At 37.4% G+C, this 12,071-nt stretch overlaps 2 protein-coding genes across 2 annotated transcripts; both read right to left on the bottom strand.

Moving 5' to 3' along the window:
- Positions 1-6,360: 6,360 nt before the first annotated feature.
- On the bottom strand, positions 6,361-7,851 carry BU26DRAFT_525265 (uncharacterized protein). Its single transcript, XM_033830467.1, has one exon. The coding sequence runs from the start codon at positions 7,640-7,642 to the stop codon at positions 6,590-6,592; it is 1,053 nt and encodes a 350-aa protein (XP_033676444.1). The 5' UTR covers positions 7,643-7,851; the 3' UTR covers positions 6,361-6,589.
- A 423-nt stretch (positions 7,852-8,274) lies between these two features.
- On the bottom strand, positions 8,275-10,368 carry BU26DRAFT_440788 (Pkinase-domain-containing protein; the record flags this gene model as incomplete). The annotated part of the gene is made up of 5 exons (XM_033824418.1): positions 8,275-8,828; positions 8,884-9,299; positions 9,349-10,084; positions 10,155-10,295; positions 10,347-10,368. 5 exons carry the CDS (start codon positions 10,366-10,368, stop codon positions 8,275-8,277), a joined length of 1,869 nt encoding a protein of 622 aa, XP_033676443.1.
- Positions 10,369-12,071: the final 1,703 nt, after the last annotated feature.

The raw sequence follows: 12,071 nt of genomic DNA, 5'->3' as shown, positions 1-12,071 counted from the left end.
TCTAGTATACTAATTCTAGTTTACTTAAAGTTTATTATATAAGCTATCTCTCTACTACTTAAAGGTAACGCTCTTACTATCTAATAGTAATAGTAGATCTAGAAACTTAGTAGAGCGCGTTAATTAGCTCTTCTACGCTTATAACGCTAGAGGTATAGCTAGCTAGTATATAGAGAGGTAAGAACCTAAGATTAAATTCTCTAGTAGTAGCGCGCTTAAATTGCGTATAATTAGTGTTATAGAAAAACACGTCGCGCGTTAAACTAACGTAGTAGGTAGTATTTAGTCTCTAGAGCAAGTTAATCGCGCTCGTAGTTACTAGATTTTAGCGTTTTTTTTAGCTAGAATAGTAGCCTATATTAGATTTTTCGCGTATACGTTATTACTCTTAGCAAAAGCGTTAGCGGTAATCTAGTAGTATATGTAGATTTATTATTTATATACTTGTTGTATATATAATTAGCTAACTATTTTATTAATAATTTTAGCTAGCGTTTCTAGAAAGAGCTCTTAAAGCTCTTTAGTAAAGGTAGAGAGTGTAAATAAACCTAAGGCTAATAATAGCTCTAGTATTACTAAGCTCTAGTAGAGCCTTGTAAGCTTCTAGTTAAAGTTATTATTCTAATTCTTATTAGTTATTACGTTGTATTACTAAACAGAGTTTTTATAATAGAAATATTAATTAGTATATTCTGCTAGCAGGTTCGCTACTCTAGATTTAAGAACTGTTAGGGTAAAGAAGTATTATAGAGCTAAGGTCCTGCCTCTAGATTAGCTTCGCGAGGGTTCTTCTATAGTGTTTAGATTTGTTTAGCTTTTTAATTAAGAAAGAAGCAAAGAGAGGAGGTATTTTACTGCTAGCAGGGCAGCTAGTTGTCGGCTCTGCAGGCGGTGTAGAGAATTGTTAGCTTTTAAAATAAGAGGAGTATTAGCTACTAGCAAGGCAGCAGGTTATTAGCTCTGCTAGCAGCGTAGAGAGATTATTAGCTCTACTAGCGGAGTAGAGAATTATTAGTTTTTTGTAATTTGTAAAGAGAGAGAGAAGGTTTCTATACGTAGAAGTTCTATAGAAGTCCTTCTGTATACAGAGCTCTTAATAGCTTTCTTTAGCTTAGTACTAGTATCTTTCTACTACTAACTAGATCTACTAGTAGTCTTATATAGCGCTAGGGGTAAGTAATTAATTAGTATATTAATAGATTCTTAGAGTAAGCGACTAGGCTCTTGTAGCTCTAATCCTTAATATAGCTATTAGTAAACGCTTCTTAATAAGGCTACTTAGTTTAGCTAGATATTATACTGCTATCTCTAGTTAAAGAGGTATTAACCTTTAGATAATATAAGGGCTAGGTTTGTAGTCTCTACTACTATAAGCGCCTCTAGAACACCTAGCTAGGTAAGTTAGCTATAGATAGCGCTGTCTCTACAAGCTATAAGAATAAGAGGTGCTAGTAGAGTAGGTTAGGTTAAATTTAGCTATCTAAAGGTAAGAAGTTAAGAAAAGGCTCTAAGAGGCTCTATATATAGAGGTGCTAAGTGCTAAGGCGCTAGATTAGGTTACGTAATAGAATTACGTAACCTAAGATTATATAACCTAAGGTAAATCTCTAAACTAAACTATTATAGCAGTTACGTAAGGTTACGTAAAGTTATAGAATAAATTAGACTTACGTAATAAGATTAAATAAATCTAGTAAATTAGAGCGTAGTTTACTAATAAGAGCTAATCTATAGAATCTATAAAAACTAGCTTCGCGGTCTTTACTACTATACGTTAAGCTCTAGAATACCTAGCTAGATAAGTTAATTATAGGTACTATAGTCTCTATAAGCTATAAGAATAAAAGTAATAAGTAGAGTAGGTTAGGTTAAATTTAGCTATCTAAAGATAAGAAGTAAAAGAATACTTTAAGAGCTTTCTATATATAGAGTATCTATACTAAGATACTAGATAGAGTTATATAACTTAGACGAAGCTAAGTTAGGCTAAAATACTAAGTTAAAGCTAAGTTAAACTATTATAGAATCTAGCTAATCTACTCTAGAAACTAGAATATACTTAAAAGTAGAGAATCTTCTAGATAAATTTAGTTTTTTAATATAATATACTTTACTACTAAATACTCTATATTACTAAATACTCTATAATTTCTTAGTAAGAAAAATTAATAAAAATTAATAGGTTTTTCTTAAATAACTAAGTAAAACCTTAATACTTTTCTATAAAAATTTAGATATATATTCTTTATAGTATATTATACCTTATACTAAAGTTATACTAAGATATATTATATAATTAAAAAGCTATAACGTACTTTATTATCGAACCGCCTATATTATCGAACCGCCCACGATTTCTTGGCAACGAAAATCAACGAAAATTAACTCGTTTTTCTTAAATAACTAAGCGAAATCTTAATATTTTTCTATAAAAATTTATATATATATTCTCTATAGTATATTACACCTTATAGAAAAGTTGCACTAAGATATAGTACGTAATTAAAAAGCTATACGTATATAACTAACTTTTAAGAAAAACTCTACTTTACTTCTAGTAAGTAGTATTATATCTCTATAATAATATATAAAACTTATAGTATATAGTCTCTATAATATAATAAAGGTTTCTAGAAAACTTCTATAGAGCTAGCTCTTCTAGGTATAGCGTAATAAGAGGTAGAAGTTTAAAAAAATGTTTCTAGAGTTTTCTTCTCTAACTATAGATATATATAAATAATCTAGCTATATAAAGTTATATATTATAAGATTATATATACTATAAGCCTGCTAGATATTTAGAAGTAATAATTTTAAGATAGTTTTAGTCTCTTTCTATCTTTTTATACTATACTACTAAATAGGCTTTACTTTTAAATAACTACTTAGAGCTAGTATATTATTAGCTAATAAGCTGTATATAGTTAAAACTAACTATAATATATAAAATAATAAGTTTATAGAGCTAGATTAATAATATATATATAGTTAGAAGAAGAAAGCTCTAAGAAGATATTTTTCTAACTTCTATCTCTTATTACGCTATACCTAGAAGAGCTAGCCCTATAGAAATTTTCTAGAAACCTTTATTACGTTATAGATACTATATACTATAAGTTTTATATATTATTATAGAGATATAATACTACTTACTAGAAGTAAAGTAGATTTTTTCTTAAAAGTTAGTTAAATATGTATAGCTTTTTAATTACGTAATATATCTTAGTGTAACTTTTCTATAAGGTGTAATATACTATAGAGAATATATATATTAATTTTTATAGAAAGATATTAAGTTTTTGTATAGTTATTTAAGAAAAACTTATAAATTTCTTATTAATTTTTCTTGCTAAGAAATCGTGGGCGGTTCGATAATATAGGCGGTTTAATAATAAAGTACGTTAACGTACTTTATTATTAAACTCTCTATATTATTAAACTCTCTAAAAATACTAAGTCTCTACTAAAAAGCTACTATTTTATTTAGATTTCTCTAACTCTAAGCTACTTAAGATAAATCTAGATAAGCTATCTAACTTATCTATATTATTTTTAACTATCTAGTACGTTTACGTATTATACTCTAGCTTACTATAGTATCTATAGTATTACTAAGCTAGCTAGCTATTATATACTACTACCTTTTCGCGCTACTTCTTATTCTTATTCTAATTTATAGTCTTTCTTTAAGTAACTAGCTATAAGCTAGCTTTAATTATAAAAGTATCTTCTTTCTAAATCTACTTTCTTTTATATAAATTATACTTTTTTTTCTATATATTAGCTACTTAAAGCTAGGTAACTTTAGACTCTATAAGTACTAGCTAATATACTATTAGCTTATTACTTTTTTTAAGCTAATTAAGTAACTTAATAATATAAGTTAGTAATAAATTAAGATACTATATAATTTTTTTTTAAATTAGAGTTAATTATAACTTTAATTTAGTAGAATTACTACGTATTTTATACTTCTAGATAGTAGTATTATTAGTAGAAAGTATTAGTATACGTAATTAAACTTTAAGCTTTAATACTACTAAATCTAGATTAAATAAAACTAAGCTAGCGTTTCTAAATTCTATTCTAATATTATTATTTATAATTAACGTATAAAAAGCTATATAAAATATAAGTAGAAACTTAGTTTTTATAATATAGTTAATATAGCTATATATTAAAATCTTAACTTAGTAGCTATATACTACTTTTAATAGTAAAAAGTAGCTAATATTAAGTAGCTATAAAAGATATAATAATTATACTAGTATATAAAAAACTATAATTTTATTCTTTTTATAGTACTACTAGAATTTAATAGAGCTATAGCTTTTATAGCTATCTAAAATTAGTAGATAATATATATCTATAACGCGACTCTTAGTATACGCGTTAAAGTACTTTAACTATACAATACTAACTTTATTTATTATCTAGCTACTTTTAGAGATAGCTATAATCTAGTTACGTAGTAGCTAGCTATCTTTATACTACGCTAAGAAGTAGTTCTTATTTATAATAATAAGAAATAGTAGAATCTATATATTATCTACTACTCTTACTATTATAATTACTAAAATCTACTCGTAATTATCTAGTTAAAGACTCTTTAGTCGCGATTATCTCTTAGAGCTAGTAACTACTATCTAAGATAATATTATTTTTATTATAAAGCTAGATTTATTAAAATTATATATATTTTTATTAGTAATACTATACTTTATCTTTATATTATCTACTAGGTTAAACTACGTCTAAATAATTATAGAATCTTCTTACTTTACTCTCTAATAGTTATACTTATAATTAAGCTACGTTTTAAGCTTAGAATAGCGTATAATAAAGTTATTTAGCTAGTTCTTATCTATAATCTTTCTACTCTACTTAGTAAGTAGTATATTAGCTATATCTTAAATAGTAGTAAGCTAAAAGGTAAATTCTTACGTATCTAGATTAAGTATATAGTTAACTATTACCTACTTCTTATTCTTTATAAGTTTTACTAAATTAGATATCTTTTTACGTTATAGTATTATTCTAGTACGTTACGTTTATAATAATAATAAAAGAATATAGTAGATTACTATAGCACGTTACTTACTTTAAATTTAGCTAGTCTAGATAGCTTAAATTATAAGCTATATTCTAGCTTCTTAAGAAGATAACTTAGTATTAGTAGATAGACTTATAGTAGTTAAGATAATTATTAGTAGAGGCTTAGTAAAAGTAACTAGCTTACTTATATAACTAGCTTACTTATAAAATACGTTAACGTAATAAAGATTTCTAAAAAAGTTTTATAAATCTAGCTCTTCTAGGTATAGCATAATAAGAGATAGAAGTTAGAAGAATTTCTTTTTTAGAGTTTACTCTTCTAACTATATATATATTAGTTAATCTAGCTATATAAACTTATTATTTTATAAATTATAGTATACTTAAACTATATAAAGCTTATTAACTAATAATATACTAGCTTTAAGTAGTTATTTAAAAGTAAAATCTTTTTATAGTATAGTAGAAAAAGATAGAACTATACTTAAACTATCTTAAAATTATTACTTCTAAATATCTAGAAATCTTATAATATATATAAGCTTATAATATATAGCTTTATATAGCTAGATTATTAATATCTATATATAGTTAGAAAAAAAAACTTTAAAAAGATATTTTTAAACTTCTATTTCTTATTATACTATACCTAGAAGAGCTTAATTTATAGAAGTTTTCTAGAAATCTTTATTATATTATAAATTTTATATTCTATAAGTTTTATAGATTATTATAGAGATATAATAGTATTTACTAGAAGATAACTAGGTTTTTTTTTAAAAGTTAGTTAAATACGTATAGCTTTTTAATTAAGTAATATATCTTAGTATAACTTTACTCTAAGGTATAATATAGTATAGAGAATATATATATAAATTTTTATATAAAAATATTAAATTTTCGCTTAGTTATTTAAGAAAAATAAGTTAATTTTCGTTAATTTTTCTTGCTAAGAAATCGTGGGGAGTTCGATAGTGTAGGGCTTTCGATAGTAGAGTACGTTAGATATTATAAGAGCATATTTATAAGCTTCTACGGCATTATTTTAGAGTTATTAGCAGCGAGCAGAAGGGTGGTAATAGGTTCTAGGTACGGCTGAGTTAACAATTAATCTAAGGTTTAGTCAGGTAATCCTCGGCTCCGATAGATCCGCCTGATTAACCGAACCAATAATATCAAAACTCAACACCATGCTTGTATAGCTCTCAGCCGACGAACCAAGATTCAACCCATGACCTTAATTGCCTCACAATATTGAGCACCCATAGATTGCAGCAGATCTGGATGATATTCGATAATGTCTAGCCCGTTGTTTGGGTGGATTGAGGCCCTATGAACGGCTAAACCAAATTTGTTCCAATCCAAAACAGTGTATCATCCACCCTGGTTCCAGCTGCTTGCGTCGTACGGTACCTCGATCCATCAGACTCTAAAAGCCCCAGAGACAGTTCCCGGTTATTGACCCTACAGAGACCACTCCTGCCGAGAACCGTGCATACACCCGTATTCGCTTCCCGCCTGCAAAGTCACTCCTTCAGCCGCCGCGCAAAACTACCGCCTTGTCTCTAACATTGGGCATCTTGTCCTGCTCCTCCATCGCCATCAGATACCTGCGAAGCCGCTCTCTGTCGAAGTCGTAGAATGGCCTAAAGAGATAGCCGTATTGCTCAATCTCCTCGAGCGAGATGTAGACCGAGCCTCCGCCAGGCCACTTCGGGAGCTCCTCGCCTTCAATACTGCAACGCTTCACTCTGATGCGCAACGAGTTGCCGCCTTCGAGCAAGGCTATGCATATATATTCAGGGAAGGTCTGCGCCGCGTTCCAGTCCGGGCGCCTCACAACGCCAACCACTATTGCGGCCTTGTTGTTGTTCGTGTTTCTCTTCGCCATCGCCCGAAGTCGGGAAGGCGCGATGGCGTATCTGAAATGCATTGGAGTAGCCCCCAACTTCGTAAGTTGCATGAACTTGTCTCGCTGGTGCATTGGCAGGACGAGAGCCTGGGCGTTGTCGATAGAGACGGGCTCTGGAGTGCTGTCGCCGTCAAGGTTGATCGGGTCGTCGTGAGTGCCCGCTTCGTCGAGCGGAATCGGATTGTCCTCTGTACCCGTAGGCTCACCCTGCACAGTTTGTGCTGCAGTAGAGGAACCCTGCGGTAGCAGAGCAGCCGAAGAGCCCGCCAGGCCGTCACCGTCACTAATGTCTGCACCAAGCCAATTGCCAGGTACGCCATTCTCAGCGTCCCATGTCCGACGATATCCGTTGAGCTTCGCGCCGTTAATCTCATCCAGAGCCTTGGCGAGCTTGTTCCGGGAATGGGAAGTCGCGTCGCCTACGCCGAGTTCTTTGCCATGCTGAGCAGAAGGGTAGAGCATGTTGAAGAGTTCAGTGCGGAAGGCGTTGATCAGCGCGACGGACACCCCATCCGGAAGCATAACAGCAGGGTCGTTCGGACACAACTTCTTGACAATCTGTCGCGGGCGAGCATCTACAATCTCCCACGTCAAATCGGTGGTGTGGGGATTAATGCCTAGCAAGTTGAAGATGTCGATATGGGCCCAGAAGGGTGAGCTCTGCCAGCCGACCATCGTGGCGGAGTATGTAGTGTTGGATGGCGTGAAGGTGGAAGTCGGAGGGGTGGGGGGGAAGATGGAGGATGACGGGAGAAGCGGTAGCTGGCGTCATTTCGCCTTGTGGTGAAGGAGAGTTTGCGCGAGCAGTGATGGTGAAGTGAGGCGGTGAACGTGATATGCTAAGTGGTGACAGAGGCGGTGGCAGTACTCGTGAAAAGAGGGACTCGAACGGGTGGTTGGGAAGGTGGTTGAAGTTAACCGTGGTCTGTGCATTGAACCAGGCTCGAACCAATCAAGGGTGGCGCCAAAGCGTGGACACGAGCCTCCAATCATGCGCCTGTGCTTCAGCGGCTAATGCATCGGGGAAATTCGCTATATTGACTATGGTAGGGTGAGTGGAATGTGATGTACACTGCTAAAGTGCTCACGTAGCTCGTCCCTCTCACAGCCGTGCATCTCGCAAGACGGATGGGGGCAGCTAACGCTCTTCATACCAACATCTTCAACCATATGCCTCGCCACGTGCTGCGAGTATTGCGACAGCTTCTCTATTTGCCGATAGAGCCCATCCCTTGTGCAATCTAGAACTAGATCATCCACTCCTAAGGCCAACACTAGTAAAGCCGCACTCCTGTTCCTGTGCAAGTCTATTGCACCGACTCTTCAAAGCTTGGGTCCGTGACGCTGCCGCCTGCATCCCCTAAACCGGCGACTGGGCGGTTGTAGCTCCAGCCTGCAAACTGTTGCTGCATGGTCTGTGAGAGCATCGGGCCGGCGACATAAGAGTCGGTCGGGGGCTCTGATGTGAACTCGTCGTCGAAGTTTGCCGTGTCGCGGGCGTCCGTCACGTTAGGCTTGAAGCTCGGCTCATACTTGCGATCCAGCAGCTTTCGCCAGTCGATGCCGTGGAAGAAGTAGTGCGCCTTAATCTCGGCAGCCTCATTGACACCCAGTCTCCGCTTGGGATCGCGATCAAGTAGACGTGCTAAAAGATCGCGCGCAGCTGGTGGGACTAGGTGGAAGTGTAGCGGCTCGTGGAGAATTTTGCGGTACATTTCGTTGGTATTCTCATCGTAGTAGGGAGGAAGTCCGGTTAACATCTCATATAGGAGCACGCCAAGGGTCCACCAGTCAACTGTCTTGTCGTAGCCGCCGTTGAGGAGAAGCTCTGGAGCAAGATACTCTGGAGTACCGCAGAAAGCTAGGCAAACGTTAGCTCAAAGTTACTAAATATGTACTGAAGAAGTGAAGCCTACTGTTTGTCCTTTCGCCCTCGCCCATGTTGAGCTTGCATAAGCCAAAGTCGCAGAGCGCAATGTGCCCAGTGTAATCGAGCAATATGTTTTCGGGCTTCAGGTCGCGGTATATGACATTAAATCCGTGCAGGCATTCTAGTGCGCAGAGCAGTTCTGCAGTGTAGAACCTGGCTCTATTCACACTAAAAGTCTGCTCCTTTTTCAGGTGGTAGAAAAGCTCCCCGCCGTTTACAAACGCGAGGACGAAATAGAGCTTCTCTGGTGACTGAAACGAGAACTTGAGGGGCACAATAAAGGGGTTGTTAATCTGCGCCAATACTGAGCGCTCAGCTAGGGTATGGGCGACTTCGGAGCGTGAGATGATATTAGCCTTGCGGATCGTCTTGAGAGCGTAGATACGACCGGTGTCGCGCTTCCTGGTTAAGGTTAGTAAATCAGCGGTAATTCTCGCGACATAGCACTTACCGAACTTGCAAGACCTTGCCATAGCTACCTCTACCGACAACTTTAAGCAACTCAAAATCGTCAATCGACAACGACTGCTGTCGGGCCTCCACAAACTCTACGCCTACTCCAATCTTGCCGGTTCCGTAGCTGATGTCAAGCCACTCAGTACCAGGCTGGCCGAAGGAGTCCTCCTGCTCTCCGCCTTTGTTCTTATTTTTCCCGGCGTCATTATAAGCCCTCACTTCCTCAAACCTAGGCTTGACAGTAACTGTACCAATAAAGATGTCCTCGCTGCGACCAACTTTCGGAGCTGCAGTTAGGTTGCGAATGTAAAGCGACAAGAAGAGGTCCGTCGCTCTCGAGACATCGAATTTGTACTGCGTATTGTTGCCAGCCCAGACCGGGTTTTCCGGGGTGCCTGAGACGGCATTGATAAAGACTTGCTGCTTATCGAAGTCGAGGAGGGCGTAAGGCAAGTATTTTGACGAGTAACGGCGGCCGTTGACTGTGGGGGCGTTGTTGATTGCGTTGGTTGAGGAATGTGGCCGTCCTGAAGCGTAGGAGCCTGCTATCTGTCCCCGCGACTCTGGTCGGTTCGAGGAGTTGTAGTCGCCACCAGTCGAATGTGAGCTACCATATCGTGGGACGTTAAAGAGCTTTTCTGAACCCGGTGGTAGTGAAAAGCCCCTGCCCTCGTGGAGGGTGACGATAAGAATGCCGGGCTTGGTCGAAGGTTGGGGCGGGTTGACGTTTTCTTCTGATGCGGCTAGAAATAGCTGGTTAGCGTTTAGGCCAGGTCACAGTAGACTACATGCCCATCGTACCTATGCTATTCGGGCCCTTTAGGTCATTCAAAATCGAGCCCGAGATGCTCGGCTTGAGCTGAGGAGAGCCTCCAACAGTTGTAGATGCAGACGAGCGAGTAAAAGTGTCAGCGAACGGTGCCAGATGCGTGTCCTTGAGCTCTGCCAACAATTAGTTGAGGAATCTCCAGGCTTGCACAAGCAATAGCGTACTCTTAGTCAGCTTCCACGACATACTAGCAGCGTGTGGGCAGCTGCCAGGTTAGAGGGGGTGAGGCCGCAGGTGTCGAGGCAAGTCCGGCGTTCAGGGAGAGAGGTAGAGGTCGCGCAACTGAGCGAGTAATGTCTCACGCTTGATAGCGCAAAATGGGGAGCTTTATTCGATGATATTGGGAAGGGGAAGAGGAACAGCCCGTGCTGTGGAGGATAGTTGCAACGGCACCTGCTAGTGGGGCCGCCTTGGCTGGTGTTGGTGACTAAGCTGCTGACATAGCGCAGGCCCAAAACGGCAACGCGCTGCGCTTCTATCGCGGCGTCGTCATTTGGCAAAACGCAGCAGAGATGACCGGGTTATACATTCACATCATCTGTTTCACTGTTTACCGCCACGCAGAATGCCTCTAGAGCTCCTTTTGCTCTCCAACCTCCCGTCGACTGCGACAATGGGCATGACAAGAAAAGGCGGTGCTAACCGCAAGAGCGACAGCAGCAAAGATTCATATGTAATCAGTGCGGTGTACGTGTGTTCTTAACGGTACGTAAGGCACTGCTTCTAGCGCACTCTAATCTGCTAATCCTGTGCTTGTGTACGACCTCCTACTCCATGAGTCTATGAAGGCTGGCGGAGAATTGAAGAAGAAAAAAGTGCGAGATATGTGTGAGCTAGAGGGCCGAAAGGCAACAGGATATTCGAATACTTCTATCGCAATGGCTGGGATTGGCAATACTTAAGGGCATCGAATCGGAGTCCTGCATGCAGGACAACAAAGAATTGCTCAGGATATGTTCCCATCGCTGCTCTGCGGAAAATCTCGAATCTGTAATTGTCGTACCTTGGCTTCTCGAGTCGATCTTGCTTAATTTTGGTGCATTCCACTACCGTGGGTCACCACCTGGTGCACGGTTTCCGGACCGTAGTCTGAGTGTAATTAGGCTTCTCTCCAAGCTTCAGCGATTTTAACGACTCTAGGGCAGCCTCCATTGGGTGTATATTGGTGGTGTACTTGCCCAACGCGCCAAGGGGTTCCACCCCTTGGCCCTGGACAGCTCAACGCCAAAGACCAGCTCAACGCCAAATTTCATCCCCTCACCATATTTGACACGCGATTTTTCCACACAACGTAATGGCAGGCAGATATGGCGCGTACGACGACGTGGAGGAGCGTATTTAGAAGGCTTTAGAGCATACTAATGGCTAAATTAAGCTAAATTTAAGCAAGCTGGCGCGCGATTTTATCGTCCCATACGACCGCCTTTAACAACGCTTTACTGGGTTTCCCCACCTGGCGCACGTCCCCACCTGGCGCACAGTTTCTAGAAAATCTTACCCCCCCTAACTCTATAACTAATAGAGCTATACTAATAAAACTTAGAATATAAGTTTTATATAGTATAAAATTTAATATTATAAAATAAAATTTTAAAAAAACTTACTAGTTATAGTTTTATTAGTATTATAACTTTTTAGTACTTTTTTAATATTCTTTAAATAACTTAAGAATAAATAGTTAAATCTACTTTTAAAATTAGTTTTTTTAAGTTTATAGTTTATAGTTAGTATAATATACTTTATTATTAAACTTTTTATATTATTAAACCTTCTATAATTTCTTAGTAAGAAAAATTAATAAGAATCTATAAGTTTTTCTTAAATAACTAAGTAAAACCTTAATATTTTTCTATAAAAATTTATATATATATTTTTTATAGTATATTATA

This window comes from Trematosphaeria pertusa, assembly GCF_010094035.1.
Source record: "Trematosphaeria pertusa strain CBS 122368 unplaced genomic scaffold BU26scaffold_24, whole genome shotgun sequence".
Taxonomy (NCBI): Eukaryota; Fungi; Ascomycota; class Dothideomycetes; order Pleosporales; family Trematosphaeriaceae; genus Trematosphaeria; species Trematosphaeria pertusa.
This window is presented reverse-complemented; position numbering and strand designations above follow the sequence as displayed.